General features: G+C 41.7%; 1 protein-coding gene across 3 annotated transcripts in view; it reads left to right on the plus strand.

Moving 5' to 3' along the window:
* The window catches only part of LOC126415972 (uncharacterized), a 296,810-nt gene that overhangs the window by 262,185 nt on the left and 7,298 nt on the right, over positions 1-27,327 (plus strand). For all 3 annotated transcript variants that reach the window (XM_050083470.1, XM_050083472.1, XM_050083471.1), the window contains 2 exons: positions 5,127-5,300; positions 17,737-17,820. In XM_050083470.1, coding sequence (XP_049939427.1) covers positions 5,127-5,300; positions 17,737-17,820 — 258 coding nt within the window. The remainder of the gene's footprint in view (positions 1-5,126; positions 5,301-17,736; positions 17,821-27,327) is intronic.

Genomic DNA, 27,327 nt, shown 5'->3' on the forward strand with positions numbered 1-27,327 from the left:
TGACACAGGTAATGCCAGAGAAGTGGAATAATGTTTTAAACCACACAGAAACAATTGTTATAGAAGCTTGGAAACATGAAGTGAGTAAAGAAAGTGATATCAGAAATATAATTATATTCTTGGGCAATTCAGTGATTCATTCACCAGTTGTACCCCAGATAGGGTAAATGTCAGGGAAGAAAGTGACCTGGAACTAGCCCTTTGCCATTATTCATTTTTCTTCAGTGTTCATAGATGTGGTTTGAGTTTCATATTCGAGTGAGTTACAGCTAACACTTATGGAAACCTTTTGTGAGTTCACAACTCGAAACAGGATTCCCAGATTGTTATAAAATGAAAGACACTTTATTACAACACACATAAAAAAACATGAATCACAGGCAGTGTCCACTCGGTCACAAAATCAGTTGGTTAACAACATACAAATAAACAATCTTCTTGGTCTGGTCTAAATAACGAATAACTGTCTCTAATAGTTCTTGCTGAGAACACCACCATTTGAAGTAAGTTGTCTGGAATGAACTTTAATCACTACTGTTAGTTTATCAGAACAGTTCTAAGTCCAGTCAGGCACTTAGCACTAACAATAGTTCCTGAGTTTCTTCAATCTGTGGATACCAGTCCTGAAGCACAGAGTTCACGGAGTAGGGAAAAGGTCTGGTGGCAATGGCTGTCTGTCTTTTTTGACTCTTGTGGTGTATCTACCATGTTGTGACGTGGCTGGAACTATTGGTTCTGTGGCTAGACTGCTACGCCTGTACAGTTCAGACAGACAAATATTGCTTGGTCTACTTGTGGGCGTAGCAAGTAGGACAGTGCTTGTCTTGTCTTGTTTCTATCGGCGATACAAGTACTGCTTGTGGCAAAGTGGGCACTGCTCATCATCTTGGCATCTGGTGGAGTTTTGCAAGAAAACAAACCAATGCGGATGTAGTCGGCCAAAATGTTTACATGCAATCTCCTGAGTTAGTGTCGTTGGTGGCCTAGGCTTTGGCAGTGTGCCAAGACTCACCTGTGTTGTTAGTGGACAGTTAGTGGACAGAGTGCCCTGATACAGAATATCTTCCCCCTGGAATTTTGGAACTCATCACAGCAGCATCCCTATCCTGGACTTCATCATTGTGCTGATGGCTGTGCTCCAACTGCTGAGGCTGTGTTAGTGGATGCACTAACTTGGAACCTGGATGTAGTGTGTCTGTAACAGAAAAACTGGTGGGATAGCAGAGGGAGATGCCTGGGTCCCTGGGACAGTGAAGTTGATTATATGCTTGCGGGTCTGAGATTGGTTTTGTTGAAGGACTTTCACCATGACATACTGGGACCAACGGATACTTTCATTTAGTAAATACTGATACATCAATGTCCTCGTGAAGTCTATAGTGATGTGTATGTGGCACAGGTAGAGTGTCGTTGTGGGCTACTGGTTTCACTATGGAGAGGTTGTTACTCAGTGTTTGACTGTGGGTGCCATCTTGTGGTATCGACCGGCATGGAGCATCAGTGCATAACTGATGTCGCATTTCTGCTGCAGCTTCACTTTCTATGATTTAAAGGTGTGTACACCATACCATTCAAATCTGGGATGAAAGGTGCTATCTGCACATTTTGAATGTTATTGGACTGACATTCTTGTTGAAAGTTCTGTGAATTATTGTTACTGAATTCTAGCCAAGGCCTGAATGTGCTGGGCTACCACTCTGGATCACATGCCAAATATGAAAGGGAACAACTATTGGTACCAACAGGAGGAGCCATTGTATCTCCATGAACGTGCCTGCAAAATCTAAATGAATTTTGGGAAATGGCTGTATCATCTGAGGCCACAAAAGTTACTTGCCCACAAGTGTTGCCTGATTTTGTTGGTGTGGATGGAAATGGGCAGTGTATGCTCCCCATTATACATGTTCACGGGCCATTTGCTTTGTGGCCTTGATGAAGTAAGCATAGGATATGTAGCTGCAGAGCTTTGGGAATGATCACTCGTGTCTCTCCTTGTAGGAAGAGGAACCCCTTAAACACAGAACATTGGTGGCGGTTGTTCATGTATGTTGCTACACACTGATTGTTAAGAAGAGTCCTGTCCAAAGGCCACCCGTATTGGATGTATCGTATCAAATTACATAGAAATGTGTCCTCTGGAAGCAATTTGGCAATGGATTTGACATGGATTGAAAGCTGTGTGACCATTGTTGCAGGTGTGACATCTGTGTGGGAGCATATCTCTGCAGCACTGTCAAAAAGTGTGCTTTGATCCACCAGCAGTCAGTAGAGGGTATCAGCATTTACGTGCTCCTTGTGGAGTGGTACTGAATGTCATAGTTATAAGTGGACAAAAGATGGCCCCATGGTCGAGGCATTTCGCCTTTTCCTGAGGAATGCTTGCTTTCATGTTAAAAAGAGAACAGTGACTTGTGGTCAATCAGTAGTATGAACGTTTGACCACAGACATAATCATGAAATTTCTTGAAAACAAAGGCAATTGCCAGAACCTTTTTTCAACCTGGCTTTAATTTCGTTATATACGCGTCAGAACATTGACAGTGAAGGTGATAAGGTGGTCCACACCATTTACCTCACAGGACACCACTACTTCCAGCTTGTAATTTGTTGCTTAGATACTACTATCAGTCACAGAGGCTGGAGGTGAGCATGCTCCAGGTCCTGGAAGGATTTTTGTCATGTCGGGGCCAATGCTACTTGACATGTTTGCAGAAAAAAGTGGTGCAAAGGCCCCATGATGCTGGTGGTATGCTGGATAAACTTTTGGCAATAGGTGAGTTGTTGCAGGTCTGATGTTAATTGTTTAGTGTCCTGGGGTGTTGGCAGATTTTGTATACCTTCCACATCTTTTTTTTGATAGGTCCCTTGATTTCTTCCTGTGCAGTCATCTAAATACTTCGCTGTTCCAGGGACTTACTGGGTCAGTTTTTCCAAGTAACATTGGAATATGGCTGGTACACTTGAAGTCCCGAGTGGCAAACAGTTCTACTGAAATAGCCCAAACAGAGTACTGATTACCAGAATGTGTCTAGACTCTGCATCCAAAGCTAATTGTAGATAAGCTCATGGAGGTCAGTCTACACAGAAATGGTACTGCACACCAGTTTTGTGGTGTGTGTCCATGACTGTCTGGGCATTCACAGTAGATGTAGTTTTCACGAATCTGTAAGGACCCATTGTTTGTCCAAAATGATGGGAGTAGCCTACAAAATGTTAGCCACTGGCGTGAGGACGTCATCATCATGTAGCCATTGGAGTTGTAACAGCAAGGCGAATGAGATGTTCCTTGCTTCGCAAAATTCGGAAAATGCTGATGGATGAAATGTGATGTGTGCCTCATAATGGTTAACACAAGTTGTATGACTTTTAAAAATGGTGGCATATTTTGTAAGATCTTGGAGATGTGTGCTAGGTAAGGAGGTCCTTATCTGATTGGTATAATTGTCCACCTCAAGTTCTAGTTTGGCAAAGAGGCCCAACCCAATGTTGGTAGTACCTTTTGTTTGAACTACCAGTAATTTGGCTGTGTGGTTTTGTAGCGAATTGTAGCACTAAATTGGCCCATCATTGTGATATCATTGTTGCTGCAACTCTTCAGTTGCTTGGAAATGGCTAAATTGTTGATGATCCAAGCTGCTGGTATGTAGAAATGTTGATTGTTGTGGAGGAGCATGTGTCTATCTGGTACTGGACAGGTGTCTGTCTGGTGAACATCACCAATGTCAGCATATGGATGTGGTTCGAAGAGGGCAACACCCCGTGAACTTGGAGCACGTCCACACCTGCTCCCGGAGTATCAGCTTCACTATCCTGAAGGTATGTTCTGTCTATATTCGTTTCGGTGGCTCCTGATGATGGCCTGACTTGGGATACTACGCACATCTGGCCTTCTTGAAGTAGCACTACTGTCTTCAATAAGTAATGAAACAATTAGCACATGCATATAATTTTCTGGAGGAACATCTGCCTGAAGACCCTGGAGGGAGGGTGACTGTGCCCTGAGGAAACATGTTCACTGAATAGCAAGAGCGGGCCTAGTTTCTGCAAGTGGAAAAAACCTGAGAAGGTTCTTGCAGGCCAGCGACTATCTCATAGTTTGCTCGAATGTGTGGGAGACATGTCATTTACAAAGGATCATGAACATTCAGTAGGTCTTTCATAAGTACGTTGTCAGGTGAATGCACAAGTATCATGTCATGTGCAAAGGAGTTTGTATAAGGGTGTTTAAACTTAGGATTGACACATTGGTATTGGTAATCCCCAAAAAGTGCTTATAAATGTGTTATCCATTCACGATAGGCTTGGCTGTTCTTTCTTGACAGCTAAAGCAGTTACGGCAAGCAGAGGCCACACTGATCTGGGAGTCAAAATAACCTGCCAGGTTAGTCTTAAGTTGTTCTGAAGGCAAGTCATGGGTTCCACCTGAGGGTTTAATTGTCGGAGCAGTCGGTAAAACTTGCCTCCATAATAAACTAATAAAAATGTTTGTACACGGATATCACATAGGTCTTCCAGAAATTCCACCTTGGTGATTGGCATGATGATGTTGAATTTAGTGCTGGAAATTAAACTGTGTAAGACTGGAAGCAAAAGGCAATGAGTTTAAACAGGAAACTTTCTAATTGTGATCCTGACTTCTCGGACAACCAGGGTGGATTACAAAGGTGGAGAAACTGACATGGAATACGTTACCTATAGTGACTGAAGAAGTTGGCAACAAATCTGAAGACATCTTGACACGTACAATGGAGTCAAAACAACTGACAAAATGGCTTATTTGAATTCCAGACAGAAGCAATTTTGGCCAAACTAATGACGGTGAAACCTCCGTGAGATTGTACGAATCTGATCCAAAAGAAACATGATTATTTCTGTCCCCACCCCGCAATAACTGATCAAAATTAATTTGAAAATAGTGTGTAATTTTGTGTTTATGTGAAAATAAATATTACGGATGACATTTAACCCATTTTATTGTATTTTGTTCTGGATTATCCAGATTTTTAATAACACAAATGAAATTATGTGTTTAGTTATTACACACTATTTATTTGTGACGTGGTAAATTTTTTGAAAGAGCATTTAATGGAGGATCGTACATGTGTTGCTTATGTTTTATATTTAAGGTCAAAATTCGAAATCAGGAGAAGTCTGTGCTGCTGTTATATTACTTGCTAAGAGAAATGATAGAGCATGGACATTGACACAGCTAATTCCAAAATACCTCGCACCAATAATACAGGAGTGGAGATGTGGAAAAATAAATGAGGCTGTTATCTGCGATGTTATTGATCTAATTGGTAAGTAACATAGATTAATTATGCTATATAATCAGGTACATGATAGCAGTAGTTCTTATTCTAGTTATTGCACCTTGCCACGGCTTCCCTCGTTGGAGGTTCGAGTCCTCCCTCGGTCATGGGTGTAGTATGTTGTCCCTAGTGTGAGTTAGTTTGTTAGAATAAGTAGTGTGTAAACTTAGGGACCGAAGAGCTCAGCAGTTGCCGGCCGGAGTGGCCGAGAGGTTCTAGGCCCTACGTTCTGAAACTGCGCAACTGTTACAGTCGCAGGTTTGAGTCCTGCCTCAGGCATGGATGTGTGTGATGTCCTTAGGTTAGTTAGGTTTAAGTAGTTCTAAATTCTAGGGGCTGATGACCTCAGAAGTTAAGTCCCATAGTGCTCAGAGCCATTTGAACCTCAGCAGTTTGGTTCCATAGGAACTTTCCACAAATTTCCAAATTTTCTCTTTATAGTTAGTTTTACCTAGTAATAACAGACATGGTGGGTGTTGGCATTAACCAGAACAGGAACATGTAGGATTATGCTCCACACTAAGTTCTAGCTTTTTGTGCTATTAAATAGATGCAGCCTCATGAAAAGAAAACTGCAGTACTCAGAAGGGCAAGTTTATACAGATAATTGGGGTGATGAAGAAGGATACAAAACTGCTAAGATGATACACACCTGAATAAGGAGAAGCAAGAGGTGTGATTAGACAGTTCTAAATGACCTCGGGCTCACCCAGTGGAAAGCTGCAAAAAATTGGAAATACGGAAGCAGAACCTAGTATGCTTCCTTAAAGTGAAGGACAACAACAACAACATCAACAGAATATTCAGTCTCTAGGAAATGAGTTAGTCAAACTGTAACATTTTGTCTTGTGACTCTGTTACTTGTGTGGGACCAATATGTAGAAGTTTAAAATGTGCAATAACGAATGATTACCTATCGGACTTGTTATAGCAGTATGGGATGACTATCCTCTTCTTTACTTAGTTGCAGAGGGCTGTAAACCTTAATCCAGCACATATTCAATGTGCACCAGATATTTATGTTTGTGCAATACTGTTTGCTTTGAGCTATCTGTAACACACGTGGTATTATGTCAGTATCCATTATCAAGATACTACAAGTACCTCAAGCTGTCATAGACTCATGAATGTAGCCAACGGCTTGCTGACTGCAGAGTTTTCAGGTGGTTGGCCACCTGCTTCATAGTATGTGGACCACTTTTGAAATGCAATACATGTTCCTGTAGATATGTGGCACCAGACGTGTATGCACAGGTTACACAAAGCAGAAGTCAGTGGTTGAATTCAGATCAGACTAATTTGTGGTCAAGACATCACTGTGATACTCCACAAGCCACTGTAGCATGATTCTGGTCTTGTGACATGGACATTTATCCTACCAATGCCATTGGGGTAGACATCAAGCAGGAAAGGATTCAGATGGTCACATAGTCAATAGTTGTTAAGATGCCCTCAGTTAATACCCTAGGTCCCACAGAAGCCCAGGTGAATGATCCTTGTAGCATAATCCTAACCCCCCTCCACCCCTATTGGTTTGCAGTGTTCACCTGGATGACAATGTATCCAGACACAATCTCAACCTGGTGTGACAAGGATTTGATTCAACCAACCAGCAACATGTTTCAATTGATCCACAGTTCAATCCTGAGTATCACATGCCCACTGAAGTTTGAATTGATTGTGTCAATGGGTCAACATAGAAACACGTGGATCATGTGCTGCTGAGTCCTGTGTTTTCTACAATGAGCACTGAACAGCATGCTCTGAAACACTTGTGCCTGTGCCAGCATTATATTTTGTTGTCAGATCTGCTACAAGTCACCACCTGTCCTGCTTTATAGAGCAGGAAAATCTCTGACCCCTAAGTTTTGCATTGAGACACCTTGTCGCCTATCTATAGTTTGACCTCCTGCAATCTATTTCCATAGACACTCATGACAGTAGCATGTGAAGAGATGACCAGCTTTCCCATTCCAAGATGCTTGTTTGTACACACACACACACACACACACACACACACACACACACACACACACACATTCATGCAAGCACAAGTCACAAACAGACGACTACTGTCATGGGCTACTGAAGCTAGACAGTGAGCAGCCAGGCCGGTTGGGGAAGCAGAGAGGGGGGGGGGGGAGGATAGATAGATAGTTGCAGTTGGGAGACAAGATGAAGGGGCAGCGGGAGTGAAAAAGGAGAGAAGTAGAGGAGGGTGAAAGGTTTGTGAGTGCATTGGTAGAATAGAAGTCTGTTTAGTGCTGGAATGGGAGTAGGGAAAGGGATAGAGTGGGTGAAGGACAGTGACTAACAAAGGCTGGAGCCAGGAGGGTTAGGGGAACATAGGATATAGTGCAGGGAGAGCTCCCCCCTGCACAATTAAGGAAAGCTCGTGTTGGTAGGAAGAATCCAGATGGTGCAGGTTGTGAAATAGTCATTGATGTGAAGAGCGTTATGTTGGGCAGCATGCTTAGCAATTGGGTGCTGCATCTGTTTCTTGGCCACAGTTTTTCGGTGGCCATTCATGGGGACAGACAATTTGTATTGTCAATCCCACATAAAATGAAGCACAGTGGTTACAGCTTAGCCTATAGACCACAGGTAGCTCTGCCTGTGAGGGGATAGGTGATACTTGTGACCAGATTGGAATTGGCTGGTGGGGGTGGGAGGATGTATGGGACTGATCTTGCATCGAGGTCTGTTACAGTTATATGAGCCATGAGGCGTAGGTCTGCAGGGTGGTGGAATACTACTGTGAGAGGAATGGGAAGGATAGTAGGAAGGATAGTGGATAGGATATTCCTGATTTCACAGCATGACAAGTAGTAGTCAGATCCCTGGTGGAGAACATAATTCTGTCTCTCCAGTTCTGGTTGTTACTGAGGCCTGAGGGGAATGCTCCTGTGTTGTGGCCAGACAGTGGGACTCTGGGAAATGATATGTGACTGGAGAGATGAAGCATGGGAGATCTATGTCCACACGTACATGACTACTCTGCAATTCACAATTCACAGTTACACACCTCACAGAGGGTTCCTCGAACTAACTTCAAGCTACTTCCCTACTATTCCACTCTCGAACAGTGTGCAGAAAAAACAAACATTTAAATCTTGCTTGTGAGCTCTAATGTGTCTTATTTTAGTATGACGATAATTTCTCACCACGGTGGTGGGCATGAACAAAGTATTTTCCCATTCTAGGGAGAAAGTTGAAGATTGAAATTCTGTGAGAAGGTCCTGCCACAGTGAAAAACACCTTTCTTTTAAGGGCTGTCACAACTGTTCATGGCTTTGGCATACTCTGCTCTATTTCACAATAATACAAAACAAGCTGCCATTCTTTGTACTGTTTCGGTGTCCTCCATCAATCCTATCTGATGCAGGTCGCACACAGCAGAGCAGAACTCCATAAGAGTGTGGACAAGTGTAGTGTAAGCAGTCTTTTTATATACCTGTTACATTTCCTAAGTGTTTTGCCAATAAATCACAGTCTTTGGTCAGCTTTCTCAACAATGTTATCTATGTCATCATTTCAGTTTAAGTTGTTTGTAATTGTAATCCGTGAGTATTTAGTTAAGTTCACAGCCTTTAGATGTGTGTGGTTTATCGTGTAACATAAATTTAGCGGATTGGTTTTAGTGCTCATGTGGGTGACTTCACAGTTTAAATTATTTAGAGTCAGTCGTCTTTTTTTGCACCATACAGATATCTTGTCTAAATCATTTTGCAATTCGTTTTGATCATCTGATGATTTTACAAGGTGCTAAATGACAGTGCCACCTTCAAACAGCCTAAGAGTTCTGCTCAGATTGTCTCCTAAATCATTAATGTAGATCAGGAACAACAGAGGGTCCGTACACTTCCTTAGGGAATGCTTGATATTACTTCTATTCTATTCCTGTACAAGGTTGGGAGGATAATTTTGGTCTCCGAAGGCCTCAGGGAGACCCTTGGTATATTTAGAAGGACAGCTCATCAATACAGATACTTTGGCAGTGGGTTGCAGGGCTATATGGAAGGGACCTCTTCTCGTGGAATGGTGGCAGCTGTTGCTGGAGTAAGTTTGATATGGATGGCTGAAGTAAGTTTGATATGGATGGCGGTACTAATGTAGCCATCTTGGAGGTGGAGGTCAACATTGAGGAAGGTGACTTGTTGGGTTGAGGAGGACCATGTGGATGGAATGGGGGAGAACATTTTGAGGGTCTGGGAAATGTGGACAGGGTGTCCCCACCCTAGATCCAAATCACAAAGATGACATTAATGAATCTGAACCAGGTCAGAGGTTTGGGGTCATGGGTGATTAGGAAGGAGTTTGCCCATGAATAGGTTAGCATAGGATGGTGCCATGCAAGTGCCTACTGCCATACCATTGATTTGTTTGTAGGTGATACTTTCAAAAGTGAAGTAATTGTGGTTGAGGATATAGTTAGTCATGGTGACCAAGCAGGAGGTTGTAGGTTTGGAGTCAGTCAGGCATTGGGAAAGGTAGTGTTAAATAGTGGCAAGGCCATATATATTAGGGATTGATAATGTAAAGGGAGATGGTATCATTAGTGAAGAACTGTAACGAAGTCACTATGATCAGGTAATACCTACTGTCCAAAACCGTAGTGGTTGAGCCTTTGTCAGCACGTAGGGATTATAAGGTGGGGGTGGTGGATTGTGGTTCTTAATGAAGATTTTAAGTTAGCTTCCATGTTAAGGGAATTGAGGAATGATGGCGAGGCAAGCTTTGAGGTTAAAGAATTCTAGAATGTTAAAAGGAGTGGCTTGGGGCCAGTGGTGGTGAATCACAGTTGGATGAAGGAGTGAACTGAGCCAGGCAGAGTTCAACATTGGTTTTGGGTTGAGTCTGATTGGTAGGGTTGGCGTGAAAGAGAGTTTCAAGTGTAGGGATTGCAAGAAGGAGAGAAGATCTTTAACAAGTCCTGCATGATTCAATTTGGGAGTGGGGCAATAGGTGGGCCCTTAGTAGGGATTGATACTTCTGTGGGACTAAGGCTTCATGACTATGTTTGAGGTTTGTTTAGGTTCTAGATTCTCCATACAGTGGGAGGGAGTTTCTGAGGATATGTTAAATGTAGTAGGTCTGCGAGGCAGGGCTAGTCAGCTATGAGAAGTTGTGGGGGAGGTTTGGAGGTTGTTGTAGAGGTGGTGGATAGTGGTGGTCCAAGGTGGGAGTAGGAGATGAACAGGTTGGAGTGCTTTTTGAGTTGACATTGAGCATGCTGCTCTATTTATTGGAGGGCAAGAATTTCAGTGTAAGAGATGGGATACAGAAATTTGGGATTGCAGAGCAGGAGAATTGTATGAATGAAAAGTATGTATTGCTAGGAGGTTTGAGCCTGATGTGCAAGGTATTGCAGGACTAGTTTGGTGAGAACTAAGGGCTGGTAGGACCTGAACAAGATGGAGGTTGTAGTGGAAGGAGAGGTTGCAGTGGGAGATAGATAAATTGATGGTAAGGAAGTACAAAAACCTCCCAAAAATGCACAAACTACGTAAAAATATGCGGGGAAAAAGAAGTGGAGCTAATAGTGAAAGCTGAAAATGAACTGAAATCGACTTGAAAATAGAATGTAATCAAAGAGCAAAAAAAAAAAAAAAAAAAAAAAATGACGATGATTTCAGATGCAGGTTGGTGGGGGGATATGTATGCAGAAGGGAGACAGTATGTGTGACTTGATAGTGTGATGGAATAATGTCAATATTATGAAAAGGATTGATTTTGAGCCACAGACAGGCACAACAAAAATACTGTGAAATGTGAGCTTTTGCCCAAAAGGCCTTTTTTCTAAAGTTAAAAAAAAAAAAGAACACATTCACAACTCATACACACACACACGACCACATCTCTGGCCACTGAGGCTGGACTGCTCATGATGGGAGAAGCGATCTGAGTGGTAGTGATAAGGAGGAGACTGGAGCAGGGAGGGGGATGGAATAGCAGGGTAGGGGTGGGGGGACAGTAAAGTGCTTGTGGGAGCAGGAACATAGCATGGGTGGGTCAACTAGATGCAGTTGGGAGGTTTGATTGGGAGGGAAGCAGCAGCAAAGGAGAGAAGTAGAGGAGAGGAAACAAAGACTGTGGGTGTGTTAGCGGAATAGTACGCTGTGCAATGCTGGAGTGGGAGCAGGGGAGGGGATAAGTGGGGGTGTGATGGGAACATATATTGCCGAGAGAGTTCCCAGCTGCACAGTTCAGAAAAGCTGGTGTTGGTAGGAAGGATCCAGATGGTGCAGGCTGTGAAGAAGTTGTTGAATGGCCACCGACAGTCAGTGGCCAAGAGACAGCTTAACCACCCAAACACTGAGCATGCTGCTCAACACAATGTTCTTCACTTCAGTGACTGCTTTACAGCCTGCACCATCTGGCTTCTTCCTAGCAACACTATCTTTTCTGAAATGTGCAGGTGGGAACTCTCCCTGCAATATATCCTACGTTCTTGTAATCCCCCTGTCCTTGGCCTTCATTAGTCCCCATGTTTCACAGGGGGGGGGGGGGGGGGGGAGGGGGACTGGAGAAGTGGAACGAGGACTATGGGTGTGTTGGTGGAATAAAAGGCTGTGTAGTGCTGGAGGGAGAGCAGTGGGTGAAGGACAGGGTTTAGGTCAGAGGGTGGGGGGTGATGGGAACAGGATGTATTGCAGGGAGAGTTCCCATCTGCACAATTCAGAAAAGCTGGTGTTGTCACAAAGGATCCAGATTGTGCTGGCTGTGAAGCAGTCATTGAAGTGAAGAATTTTATGTTCAGCAGCATGTTCAGTGACTGGGTGGTCCAACTGTCTCTTGGTTGCAGTTTGTTGGTGGCCATTCAGTGATGGCTTCACAGCCTCCACCATATGGATCCTTCCTACCAACATCAGCTTTTCTGAACTGGCAGTTTGGAACTATCTCCGAAATATATCCTACATTCATGTAACCCCTCTGGAGTCAACCTTTATTAGTCTCTGTCCTTCACCTACCTACCCCCTTCCCTGCTCCCACTCTAGCACTACACAGCCTTCTATTCCATCAATGCACCTGCTGTCCTTTTTCTGCTCTTCTGCTTTTCACCTTTTCTGCTCCCCCTTCCCCCATGTAACCTCCTGACTGCAACTAGCTGCCCACTCTGTCTTACCAGGTGCCTGCGTGCTCCTACATGCATTTCTTTGCTATACCCCACCCATACTTTGCTATTCTGTCTCAGCCTCCTCTTAACCCACTCCACCCAGATTGCTTGTCCCATCATGCATGGTTGATCGCAGTCTGGCCTCAGTGGCCAGAGACAGTGGCAGTGGTCATGGGTGTGTGAGTTGGGCTTGCATGATGTGTGTTGTCTAGTTTAGAGGAAGTGTTGCTATACCTGTTTGCAACTCAGCATCTTCTCTGTATGGCGAGTACCAATCCATTCTTTTCATAATGTTGTCATTATTCCATCCTGGATTTTCCACTGTTTGATTTTGCCTGAAGGCTTTTCTTCCATCCTGCAACTCAGTACTGTTATCCTTTGTTACTATTCTGTAAAACATTACATGAGTCTGTGTCCATCCTTTTCTTTCTGTTCTTTACTGTGTTTTACCTGTCGCCTTCTGAACTGAACAACACTCTCTGACTTATGAGACACACCATATCAACCATTTCGCCTGCGCAGAACAGACAGTGACATGACGGTACTGTCACTGTCTTAAGTAATAGAACCCAGTATGTTGTTGTCGATGGTTGAGTGTTCATTACATAAATGATCTTTTGGATAAGGTGGATAGCAATGTGTGGCTGTTTGCTGATGATGCTGTGGTGTATGGGAAGGTGTCGTCATTGAGTCACTGTAGGAGATGACTTGGACACGATTTATGATTGGTGTAAAGAATGGCAGCTAACTCTAAATATAGATAAATGTAAATTAATGCAGATGAATAGGAAAAAGAATCCTATAATGTTTGAGTACTCCATTAGTAGTGTAGCACCTGACACAGTCACTTAGATTAAATATTTGGGCGTAACATTGCAGAGCGATATGAAGTGGGACAAGCATGTAATGGCAGTTGGGGGTAAGATGGATAGTCGTCTTCGGTTCGTTGGTAGAATTTTGGGAAGATGTGGTTCATGTGTAAAGGAGACCGCTTATAAAACACTAATACGACCTTTTCTTGAGTACTGCTTGAGTGTTTGGAATCCCTATCAGGTCGGATTGAGGGAGGACATAGAAGGAATTCAGAGGCGGGCTGCTAGATTTGTTACTGGTAGGTTTGATCATCACACGAGTGTTACGGAAATGCTTCAGGAACTCGGGTGGGAGTCTCTGGAGGAAAGGAGGCATTCTTTTTGTGAATTGCTATTGAGGAAATTTAGAGAACCAGCATTTGAGGCTGACTGCAGTACAGTTTTACTGCCACCAACTTATATTTCGCGGAAAGACCACAAAGATAAGATACGAGATATTAGGGCTCATACAGAGGCATATAGGTAGTCATATTTCCCTCGTTCTGTTTGGGAGTGGAACAGGAAGAGAAGATGCTAGTTGTGGTACGAGGTACCCTCGGCCACGCACCGTATAGTGGATTGCGGAGTATGGAGTACGTATGTAGATGTAGATGTAGATTGTTGGTGCAGCTGCCGTGTCCCAAGTTACTCCTGCCAATATAATTAATTCTAGACCTTCAAATTGATCACTCTTCCTGCCTCACTCTCGCTTATTATTTCCTGTACTTTCCTGTGCCACACGAACTTACTATACCTCGTCCTATCAAACACACATTCCCTCACCCCTACTCATTTTCCTCTCTTACTCCAGTATGTGCATACTAACTTAACATAATACAGTAACATCTCCTGTGCTCATTCTTTGTATATATCGGCCCACGGACCTGCACACCACATTATTTTCTTTTTATTTATTTTTCTCTTTTATCTCATTGTATTTTCATGTCAATTGCAATTTGGTTTAGCTTTTCATTTACAGCCCTTCTCCATCAGGTTTCACCTTGTTTCTCCTTAATTCATCCTTTCCATCCCTTCCACAGATGACCTACATCTGTTCAGATTCCACCAGTCCTTAGTCCTCACCAACCTAGACCTGCAAAAACTGTGTAAATCAGGCTCAAACCTCCCAGCAATACCTCTCTTCATTCACACAATTCTCTTTCTCTGTAACCCCAAATTTTGTATCCCATCTCTCAGACTGAAATTCTTGCCCTCTGAGAGCTAGAGCAGCATGCACAACACCATCTCAAGAAACTCTACAGCCTGTTCATCTCCTACTCCCTCCTTGGACTACCACTGTCTATCACTTCTACAACAGCGTCTAACCCTCCCCCACATTTGCCCCATCGTCTGAAACTCCCTTCCACCACCTTAGAGAACCCAGGACCTAAACCACCTCTACAACAGCGTCTATCCCTCCCCCACATTTGTCTCACTGTCAGAAACTTCCTTCCACGACCTTAGAGAATCCAGGACCTAAACGGACCTGAAACACAGTCGTGAATCTTTCCTCTAAAAGCCTTAACCCCACAGAAGGGTCAGTCTTTTTCCAAAGGCCTTACATTTTGCGACACTCACAAATTCAATCATTCAGGACTTGTTAAAGACCTTCTCTCCTTTTCCCAGTCCCTTCAGTGGAAACACTTTTTTACTACCAACCCTATCTACCAATCATACTCAACCCGAAACCAATGTTGAACCCTGCTGTGCTCCCACTGAGAGAATCTGTGCTCTAGTAGATCAGCACATTCAGCCTATTACACGTAATGTGTACCCTACTACGCAAAAGACACCAACCATTTCCACCACTGCCTCTCAAACAGTTCCTGTTCCTTTACCAAATGTCACCTTGCTCTTCACTATTGATGCCACCTCCCTTTACTCCATCATCCCTAATGCTCATGGTCTTGCTGCTATTGAGCACTACCTTTCACAATGCCTGACTTGTTCCAAACCCACAACATCCATCCTGGTTGCCATTACCAGCTATATCTTTATTCAAAATTACTTCACCTTTGGAGGCATCATCTACAAACAAATCCATGGTATGGCAGTGGGCACCTGCATGGCACCATCCAATGCCAACCTGTTCACGGGCCATATAGAGGAATCCTTCCTAACCACCCACATCTCAAACCCCTCACCTGGTTCAGATTCACTGAGGACAAATTCATGATCTGGATGTAGGGTTGGAACACCCTATTCACATTCTATAGAACCTCAACACCTTCTCCCGCATTCACTTCATCTGGTCCTCCTCAACCCCAAAAGTCACCTTCCTCGATGATGACCTCCACCCCAAAAATGGATGCATCAGTACCACCATCCATGTCAAACTTACCAATCACCAGCAATACCTCTGCTTCAACAGCTGCCACCATTCCATGCTAAGAAGTCCCTTCCATATATTACAGTATATTGATAATTTTTACTTATGGACTGTCTGACAGCAGCTGAATAAGTTGCTGTCAGACAGTCCATAAGTAAAAATTATCAATATACCGTAATATTACACCCAACTGAAGAAGACAGGGCAACAAAAGTTGAAGATGTCCCTTCCATATAGTCCAGCCACCCATTGCTGTTGCATCTGTAGTGATGAGCAGTCCTCCTCCAGATATACCAAGGCCCTCTCTGAGACCTGCACAGACTTAAATTTACCTCTCCACTCACCCACCACCTCCTAGAGTCCCATTAACTGGCCACAAAGTAGCATTCCCCTTGTGACTCAGTACCACCCAGGACTGGAGCAATTGAATCACATTCTCCGCCGGGTTTTTGACTACCTCTTCTCGTGCCCTGAAATGAGGAAGGTTGTACCCACTATGCTTCCTACCCTTCCAACAGTGATATTCTGCCGCCCACCAGATGCAGTATCCTCATCCATCCCTGCTCCCAACCGCTTGCCTCATGGCTCATACCCCTGTAATAGACCTAGGTGCGAGACTTGTCCTGCACATCTTCCACCACTTACTCCACTCCAGTCACAAGCATCCCCTATCCCATCAAAGGCAGGGCTATCTTTAAAAGCAGTAATGTGATCTACAAACTAAGCTGCAACCGCATGCTGCCCCACTCTGTCTTACCATGTGCCCGCATGCTCCTCCTTAGCACTACCAGCCAGATTACTTCTCCCATCATACGCAGTTGCTCACAGTCTGGCCTCACTGGTCAGATACAGTGGCAATATGCTTGTGAGTTGTCCTTGTGTGGATGTGGATGTGTTTTCTACTTTAGAAGATGGCCTTTCAGCCAAAAGCTCACATCTGTAGCAGTCATTTTTTAACACTAAAATGTTCGTTCATCTGTTTTCGTGTTGTGTATCTCAAAAAGCCATAGCATACTAAAAAATAATCAAGCTTCCCTTTCTTTCCCTTCATTGTTTTTTCATTGTTATTTGAAGTATCAAACTCAGGACTTGCTCATCTTAACGTTATAGGTGGAATAGTTAAATCGTAATTTTCAATCAGATGCACTGATGGGTTCAGCATGATTTCAGGCCTGCCACAAGTTTATTTCTAAAACATGACAGGTCCTGGAGTTGTCCAATGTTAGAAACAATTGCAAATTTAATTTTTTCTCTGTGCCAACAGCAAACCAGTGACAGCCTCTAATTTTAATTCCTGTCGATGAACCTGTGTCTCAAGAGACCAAAGCTGACAAAATCTGCACTTTCAGTTTTTGTGGAGTTGTCCTCCTTTAGTAATAAGCAATTCAATTGGGTCCTGCCACAAGTTTATTTCTAAAACATGACAGGTCCTGGAGTTGTCCAATGTTAGAAACAATTGCAAATTTAATTTTTTCTCTGTGCCAACAGCAAACCAGTGACAGCCTCTAATTTTAATTCCTGTCGATGAACCTGTGTCTGAAGAGACCAAAGCTGACAAAATCTGCATTTTCAGTTTTTGTGGAGTTGTCCTCCTTTAGTAATAAGCAATTCAATTGGGTGAACTGTCCCTGAGTGTGTCTCACCATTACCAGGTTAGCAGAGAGAAATTCTCTCTCTCTCTCTCTGTGTGTGTGTGTGTGTGTGTGTGTGTGTGTGTGTGTGTGTGTGTGTGTGGGTGGGTGTGTGTGGGGGTGTGTGTGTGTGGGGGGGGGGGGGGGGTCACATTTTCTGCTGATCATATAGATGATTATTTAACTTTCAGCCTTTGAGGGACTATATTGCACTAGAGCCATGGTGATAGCTTTATATCATTTGAACTGTTTCGAGTAGTAAAATAAAAAGAATCACGTATTTTCATATGAATGTCAAGAAATTTTCCAGCTGCTATAAGATAATCCATTTGTAGTTTTGCCGACGGGTCATTTTCCCACAAATGGATCGATGTTATCTGATATTTTGAAAAAAGGATAATAGCTTTATCAGTAGACATTATTCTTAGGCTGTTATCTTTCAGAAAAAAATGTTGGTATTTCTTTATTCTTAGTACATTGCCTTTAACTGTTTCAGGGTGTGTCGTGAAACCATTTTCTGAAGAATGTGATATGGGAGCAGTTCTGAAGATATTTAAAGGAATTTTACATGCTGATCAAGGTACTGATCCCACTGTTTGTAGTGCATGTCATTAAAATGATTCTACATTCATATTATAAACAGCATAGTGAACGCCTTATTGTGGCCAAGATAGACACGAACCCCACGCCTACTACAGTAGTACAAGTTTATATGCCAACTATCTTTGCAGATGACAAAGAAATTGAAGAAATGTATGGTGAAATAAAAGAAATTATTCAGATAGTGAAGGGAGACAAAAATTTAATTGTCAAGGGGGACTGGAATTCGGTAGTAGGAAAAGGGAGAGAAGGACATGTAGTAGGTGAATATGGATTGGGGCTAAGAAATGAAAGAGGAAGCCGCCTTGTAGAATTTTGCACAGAGCACAACTTAATCATAGCTAACACATGGTTCAAGAATCATAAAAGAAGGTTGTATACATGGAAGAAGCCTGGAGATACTGACAGGTTTCAGATAGATTATATAATGGTAAGACAGAGATTTAGGAACTAGGTTTTAAATTGTAAGACGTTTCCAGGGGCAGATGTGGACTCTGACTACAATCTGTTGGTTATGAACTGTAGATTAAAACTGAAGAAACTGCAAGAAGATGGGAATTTAAGGAGATGGGACCTGGATAAACTGACTAAACCAGAGGTTGTACAGAGGGAGAGCATAAGGGAACAATTGACAGGAATGGGGGAAAGAAATACAGTAGAAGAAGAATGGGTAGCTCTGAGGGATGAAGTAGTGAAGGCAGCAGAGGATCAAGTAGGTAAAAAGACGAAGGCTAGTAGAAGTCCTTGGGTAACAGAAGAAATATTGAATTTAATTGATGAAAGGAGAAAATATAAAAACACAGTAAATGAAGCAGGCAAAAGGGAATACAAACGTCTCAAAAATGAGATCGACAGGAAGTGCAAAATGGCTAAGCAGGGATGGCTGGAGGACAAATGTAAGGATGTAGAGGCTTATCTCACTAGGGGTAAGATAGATACTGCCTACAGGAAAATTAAAGAGACCTTTGGAGAAAAGAGAGCCACTTGTATGAATATCAAGAGCTCAGATGGAAACCCAGTTGTAAGCAAAGAAGGGAAAGCAGAAAGGTGGAAGGAGTATATACAGGGTCTATACAAGGGCGATGTAGTTGAGGACAATATTATGGAAATTGAAGAGGATGTAGATGAAGATGAAAGGGGAGATACAATACTGCGTGAAGAGTTTGACAGAGCACTGAAAGACCTGAGTCAAAACAAGGCCCCGGGAGTGGACAACATTCCATTGGAACTATTGACGGCCTTGGGAGAGCCAGTCCTGACAAAACTCTACCATCTGGTGAGCAAGATGTATGAGACAGGCGAAATACCCTCAGACTTCAAGAAGAATATAATAATTCCAATCCCAAAGTAAGCAGGTGCTGACAGATGTGAAAATTACTGAACAATCAGTTTAATAAATCACAGATGCAAAGTACTAACGCGAGTTCTTTACAGACGAATGGAAAAACTGGTAGAAGCTGACCTCGGGGAAGATCAGTTTTGTTTCCATAGAAATATTGGAACACATGCGGCAATACTGACCCTACGACTTATCTTAGAAGCTAAATTAAGGAAAGGCAAACCTACGTTTCTATCATTTGTAGACTTAGAGAAAGCTTTTGACAATGTTGACTGGAATACTCTCTTTCAAATTCTGAAGGTGGCAGGGGTATTTACAATTTGTACAGAAACCGGATGGCAGTTATAAGAGTTGAGGGACATGAAAGGGAAGCAGTGGTTGGGAAGGGAGTGAGACAGGGTTGTTGCGTCTCCCCAATGTTATTCAATCTGTATATTGAGCAAGCAGTGAAGGAAACAAAAGAAAAAATTCGGAGTAGGTATTAAAATCCATGGAGAAGAAATAAAAACTTTGAGGTTCGCCGATGACATTGTAATTCTGTCAGAGACAGCAAAGGAATTGGAAGAGCAGTTGAATGGAATGGATAGTGTCTTGAAAGGAGGATATAAGATGAATATCAACAAAAGCAAAACGAGGATAATGGAATGTAGTCGAATTAAGTCGGGTGATGCTGAGGGAATTAGATTAGGAAATGAGACACTTAAAGTAGTAAAGGAGATTTGCTATTTGGGGAGTAAAGTAACTGATGATGGTCGAATTAGAGAGGATATAAAAGATTTAAGTGTCAGGAAGTCATTTCTGAAAGTATTTGTATGGAGTGTAGCCATGTATGGAAGTGAAACATGGACGATAACTAGTTTGGACAAGAAGAGAATAGAAGCTTTCAAAATGTGGTGCTACAGAAGAATGCTGAAGATTAGATGGGTAGATCATATAACTAATGAGGAGGTACTGAATAGGATTGGGGAGAAGAGAAGTTTGTGGCACAACTTGACTAGAAGAAGGGATCGGTTGGTAGGACATGTTCTGAGGCATCAAGGAATCACCAGTTTAGTATTGGAGGGCAGTGTGGAGGGTAAAAATCATAGAGGGAGACCAAGATATGAATGCACTAAACAGATACAGAAGGATGTAGGTTGCAGTAGGTACTGGGAGATGAAGAAACTTGCAAGGATAGAGTAGCATGGAGAGCTGCATCAAACCAGTCTCAGGACTGAAGACAACAACAACAACAACAACAACATTATGTCAATTAATTATTACACACTCAATTTGCATAATATTCCATATACCCATTATCAGTTTACTTATTTGGTAATGTTATATAAATAGTCACTATATTGTCCTGGGTTGTAGTTCATTGCCGGCCAGAGTGGCCGAGCGGTTCTAGGCACTTCAGTCCAGAACCGCGCGACCGCTATGGTCACAGGTTCGAATTTTGCCTTGGGCATGGATGTGTGTGATGTCGGTAGGTTAGTTAGGTTGAAGTAGTTCTAAGTTCTAGGGGACTGATGACCTCAGATGTTACGTCCCAGTGCTCAGAGCCATTTGAACTTTGTGTCACTAATAGTTTTCCTTCTGGTTGGTAGATTGAGATTGACGAGATATTTTGATTCATTTGGTTTTCTAACATCTATATTCTTTTAAAATCATGTGTAATATATAATCCTATGGTATTTCAAAGTGTATGTAAAAGCAAACTTTAGTCTACTTTTAATATTTGGCAAGACAAATATTGTCCTGTTGTATTCATGCTGTGTATCCTTCAATAATTGCACTCTCAGTTTTCTTGTTTAGTTTATAATAAATGCTTACATTGGCAGTTTACACCCCCCCCCCCCCCCCCCCTTCCAATCTCTAGTTATAACTTCAGTTCATTTCATTTTGTTGTCTTCACCTGATTTGTACTTTTGTTGCGTTTTGAGAGCTCACACACTAATTTCATGTCATCGAATTTGTCTCCCATTGAGCAATAGCAAACCGTATTCCATATGATAGTTGGAATCTTGGGGCAGATTCTCTCTCTCTCTCTCTCTCTCTCTCTCTCTCTCTCTCCCCCCCCCCCCTCTCCCTCCCTCCCCCCTCCCTCTCTCTCTCCCCCCTCCCCCCTCTCCTCCCTTTATCCTGTACCTAAATAGGGGCAGCATAATTATTATCGGGTTTGGTGTTGTTAATGATAGGGTGTGGCTGGAAAAGCCCTGAAAGCAGATGACCCACTTGTGTGGTCTGCACGTGCCTGTGGTGTGTGAGAGATAGAGCACAAATATATTTAGCGAACATTGGTGGAAGTAACCAAAGATTACCGACTCTAATGACAGCTGCGTGAGCATTTGTACACTGAATACTTGTTTGCTGCCATGTGGCTTTCTTATGCCTTCATTCTCTTGCAGATAGGCTGTGAATTTGCAATGTGCGCATGCTTGAGTCACTTTGTGTATCATGAGAGAGTTGCATTGAAATTAACGCAAATGATAAATAATGACTACAGATGTAAATTGTTATTTGTTATTTGTGAGTAACAGATATTATTTGAAACATTATTGACTTTTCATGAATAAAAACACTTAATTGTCATCACTGAATAGAAAGTGTTACACATAATAGATAAATTCGAAAGCCTGTGCCATTTAGTGCTCCAGTTCTGTGTAATTTATTAAATGAATGCACTTTTTGTGCCAAATCCCATTTGTAAGTTACATCTCCTGAATTCTTCTTCATTTAACGACAGTGATGTATGACTTTTTAACTCACAATCTTATTCAGCAAAAATTGAGAAATCATCAATTCTGCTGTAATTTCTGACAAAAATTTGTAGTAATTTCATGTAGCTTCACTTTCAAATCAAATCTCCTTTTTACATCATAATATCATTCAAAACACATAACCCAGTTTCTTTGACATTCCTTTGGCTGTTACATGTCTTAAGTTTGTTGTAAAACGTCCATGCTCATGGACACCAATACATGTGAACTGGTTGTTTTTAAATCATGGGTGATACATTGTTGCAATAATTCACAGTCAGTGTAGAGAGGCAAAAATCATATTATAATCATCCCTTGACTCTTTTGTGGTAGAAAAGTTGCTATTTGCTGCAATATTATGAACTCTTTTATATACTGAAACCCACTGTCGCTTTTGTAACTTTTGAATCTTGAAGCTCTGTGTAACTGCATAAGTGCATGTGGGATTGAAAAAGTATTCCAGATTCTAATGGTAACCGTACTCAGAGTTAATCTTCACACACTTTCAAATAACTTTGCATGTAAAAACAACAACAACACCTGCACTGAGTCATGCGAACAGACAGTATTCACAGAATTTGGAGAATTCGGTACATGAATTAAACAAAGAAAGTACAGTGGCAATCCACATTATTTGTTATTTAAGTAACAAATAATTTATTTGTGAATAAATTTTGTTTGACTGATCTACTTGTTCGAATACTTATCCAGGCAGAAATTTATTCTGATACTGCCCATCTGTGCTTACCAATACACTTACTTTCTCTTTTCATTCACCACAATTCATATTATCAGCTGTAATGAGTCCTATTAGTTTGTTTACTTGATTTACTCACAAAAGCATGTGGTGTAGATGGATTAAAGCCTTTTTGTTGATTACAAATAAAATTGTAAAACTATTGTGCTCCTGAACATAAGTCTCTTTAATTTGTTCTGTCCAAAATGTGTCACAGTGTCAGTGCAATTTCAGCAGCAGAGTGAGTGCAAGCATTATTTCATGAGTTATTCTTTCACACAGATTTACAACTGGACAGCTAAAACAATGATCTTCTATCTCACATATTATGTACGAGGGTATTTCGGAAAGTAAAGATACACCGTACACCAGAGGAACAGAAGAGTTTTGGCGAACAAGTTGGCAACACTGGTGTTAACCTTGAACTGTTAGCTTTCTCCTCACGGTCGTTCGGCAGTTGAACGTTGCTTCTGGTTGGAGTAGGTCGTGTTTAGAATGACTGTGCCGATTCAGAATCCTCCCAAATGCAAAGTGCACTCTGTCATACATTTTCTTCATGCAAAAGGTCAGTGACCAGCGGATATTCACAAAGAAGTTGTTTCTGTTTATGAGAACATTATGAATTGACAAAATGTAACGAAATGGTGTCGTCATTTCTCTGAAGGTAGGACCGATGTTCATGACGAACAAGGAGCAGGTCGGCCATCTGTGATCTCTGATGCCCTTCTTTGGAGAACGGAGGAAGCAATTCATGTGAATAGACGTCTTACATTGAAAGAACTGCATCAGATCAGATCATACCGGATGTCTCAATGACAACTCTTTATGACATTGTGACTGTCAAGTTAGGGTACAGGAAATTGTGTGCGTGCTGGGTTCCAAAACTGTAAGTGGAAGAACACAAAAAGAAAAGGATGGGCTTTGCACTCAACTTCCTCACATGCTATGCTGAAGCAGGTGATGAGTTCCTTGATCACATTGTGACAAGTGAGAAGACATGGGCTTATCACCATACACCTGAATTCAAGCAACAATAAATGCAATGGCGCCATTCGAATTCACCAAAAGCCAAGAAATGCAAAACATCGATTTCAGCAAAGAAAATCATGGCTTCTGTTTTTTGGGACAGACAAGGTATTCCTCTGTTGGAATTTATGCCTCCTGTAACGACAATTAATGCTGCTGCATATTGCCAGACTTTGAAATGTCTTCAAGGGGCAATTCAAAACAAACTCAGGGGAATGCTGACAAGTGGAGTCAGCTTGCTTCATGACAATGCTCAGCCTCATACAACGCTCGTAACCAAAGCACTACTCAAACAATTCAAATGAGACGTATTGGACCATCTGCCATGCAGCCCGAGCCTTGCTCCCACCAACTTCCATGTCTTCCGTTACCTGAAGTCACATCTTGGTGGAAAATCATTCCACGACGATGAAGAGATTAAAGATGAATTTGAAACGTGGTTCCGACAACAGGTGGCAACCTTCTATGACTGTGGGATACAAAAACTTGTGCACCGACTTAACAAATGTTTGGATAACGGGGGTGATTATATCGAAAAATAAGAAATAATCCAGTTAATAAGATGTAACTGACGTTTTCTAAATAAATGTTCTATTTAAGGATTGCGAGCCATTGTATCTTTACTTTTCGAAATGCCCTTGTACTAGACAGTCTCTTGTGAGACTGTCTGCATGTGAATGACCATTTCAAATGAGGTGGAGCAGATAAAAAGAGCAATGTTGACACACTTTTCAGTGCTTCATTATAATAGTATTGATCTGATGGTTTCCTGTGATTGAAGGTATTAAGATGTTCTGACATTGTATACCTGTCAGTATACTAGGCTAACATCTTCCTGAGCTCTTTGTGGTCAAACGAGAAAGCTCCTCATGGAGAGATAACTTTTACAGAAGTTCAAAGATGTCTACACTACAGGAGGATATGATTGTGCTTTAGTTAATAAGCATTAGTGTAGTGCAGAATCAAATGCATTTTGGAAGTAGAGAATCAAGACGTCATGTGAGAAAAGCCCAAGTTAGGTTTTGCACGACCCTTGTTTTCGAATCTATGCCAAACCCCTGCCAATTGATTGAACATTGTGCATCTTTATTGTTATCCATCTTGTAGCTGAGTGTGACTTCTGCTTTTTTTTTTTTTAATACAGGCAACAGTTTTTTGTTAAGGGGATCTACGATATATCAGGGATTAAAGAGGGGATAGCTTAGTCACAACTTCTGTGTAAGAACTAATAGGGATACCATTGAGCTCCAGAGCCTCATTCAATGTCACTAATTTCATCTGTTTGTTAACACCACTCCCACTGTTACATACATCATTCATTTTTGCAGTGGTGTGAAAATTAAAATTGTCTTATACTCCTGTATCTTCCTCTGTAAAGGACCATTTGAAAACAGAGACAAGCCCTTTTAGTTTTGCTTGGCCACCCTCAGTTCCATTTTCTGTGTCGACCATGAGTGCCCTGTGTTGTCCACGAGTGCCTGGACACAACTGTGGTGCTACTGACAGCTTTTATTTACAAATGACCAGAATTTATGTATTTATTTACTTTTTTTGGTAGATATTTTCTATATGCTGCTATTGTGATAGTTGAAAGCTTTACAGATCGCCCTTCTGACAGCCAAATATATTTTGTTTCGCATCTCCCCTCACACCAAACCATCTGCCCCCTCCTCTCTCCACAAAATATATTATGCGCCTGTCTTCTAACATGCATATCACTCTAGCAAAGATGAAAGTGTAATACAATGAGCAACATGATTAACAAGAGACGGAACTGGTAGTGCTACCTATCTGGCCAGATATAGTACTCAGCAATGAAAGAGTGCCCCCTCCCCAACATAGAATAAGCATAGGACGTGGGTTGGGGGGGGGGGGGGGGGCTTCAGCCATCCCCCCCCCCCCCCCCCAACACACACACACACACACACACACACACACACACACACACACACACACACACACACACACACACACACACAAAATTTTGTGTCGCTACCATAAGATATTGATATGAGCAGCACAGAATACATTGACTTACCAGCTCACAACCAATCTTCTCTCTCCAGCAGGAAATATTGAGATTAGCAGCATGTATTCCATTAAGTCATTCTCACTCTTTGCAGTTTTGTACTTTGCTTTGGATGTATTCAACGGCAGATCTTGTCCATCCCATCATGAACTGTCCAGTTATGTATTTATGTATTCAGTTCTTGGTCAACTATTCTTTTGAATACTGTTGTCTGCCCTGCTAGTGTTCATTACACATTTGCCTATTCACTTTTACTATTATGGATCTCCTCTCCAACCATCCTGAAAGAATTGTTTGTTCCGTTACTGTCTTACCACTGTTAGGAGGCATACAGCCAGGGAAATCCGCGAAAAACCAAGGAAATTTTCCATCAAGGAGAAAACTGGGAAAATCCTGTTTTTTTTTTCTTTTTTTTTTTTTTTTTTTTATTCTGGGAATTTTTTTTTTTTTTTTTTCCAGTTAAATTTTTGTAATTTTGACTGATGAGAACTGACACTCCTTTACTTTAGCCCGCTACTGCAGAATAATACTGCAAGAGTAAAAGATAAATGAGAGGAAAAAACTCCAAAATAAAACTTAAATTGCAAAGAAAATGTACCATTTACAACAACTAAACACAGTGCACACACAAGTGTCTGCCAACAGCAAAATGTGTCAAAGACTTTAGGACGAAGACTATGCAGTACTTCATAACAAGAAGCTGCTTTTGATGAATGTGACGTCACAACTGTTTAAATTTGGTTCATTTGAACGATTGCCAGTGGGCTCGTGCTTCTGCACATCCGCAGAACTGAAGTCATGTATGAGCAGTGCTTTCTGCTTCTAGCTGCTTGAAGTGTGGCTATTAAGCAAGCTGCCAGATGCAGGCATAAATTTTTCTGGTGTGCCCAAGCTGCCAGATTCACACACATGCAGTGCAATCTCAGTTGTAGTCTACACGTGACCCATGTTTACATTTCGTGCTATTGCTATTTTCATTTACAGCTCTCACGCCAAATGAAAACAAAACGGATTTCTGTGGCTGATAGCTATCAAGTGAATTAAGATACATTCATGTAATTACGGAAGATTAAATTATGTTGTTGGTTTCAGTTTTCTGATTTTATTTTATTTCCACATTATTGGCAGTCGATTAATCGCCTTGCAGAGCAAAGAAGTTATTTTTGTTAATTTGTTAAGAAATTTGGCTTTTATTAATCTTTTCCACAGAGGCAGTCAATTTATTTGAAACAATGTGTTTCATTCCATACTGTTGGCTATTTTCAAATGTTCAGTGAATTTCATGTTCCAGCATGCCCAGTATTATGCCATAATAAAGAATCAAACACGAGATAATACAGTACTAGTACTCCAAGAAAACTGACATCCCGAAAACCACACGCAAACACTTTATATCAGGTAGGGACCTACTTCATTGTGGATGTGGGCATACGAATGTGCGCTATAAGCCAAATCACGCATTTTAGTTTGGTTTACGAAATTCCGACATGCTTGGAGTATTCTTAATGTTATGTACATACCAAAATACCCAAATATTCACTGAAAGATGAATAAGCAGGCAAATTCGGTAAGTGGAATTGCAAAAAGTATTCTGTTTGAAATATATTAACAGCTTT

This window comes from Schistocerca serialis, chromosome 1, assembly GCF_023864345.2.
Source record: "Schistocerca serialis cubense isolate TAMUIC-IGC-003099 chromosome 1, iqSchSeri2.2, whole genome shotgun sequence".
NCBI classification, from domain to species: Eukaryota; Metazoa; Arthropoda; class Insecta; order Orthoptera; family Acrididae; genus Schistocerca; species Schistocerca serialis.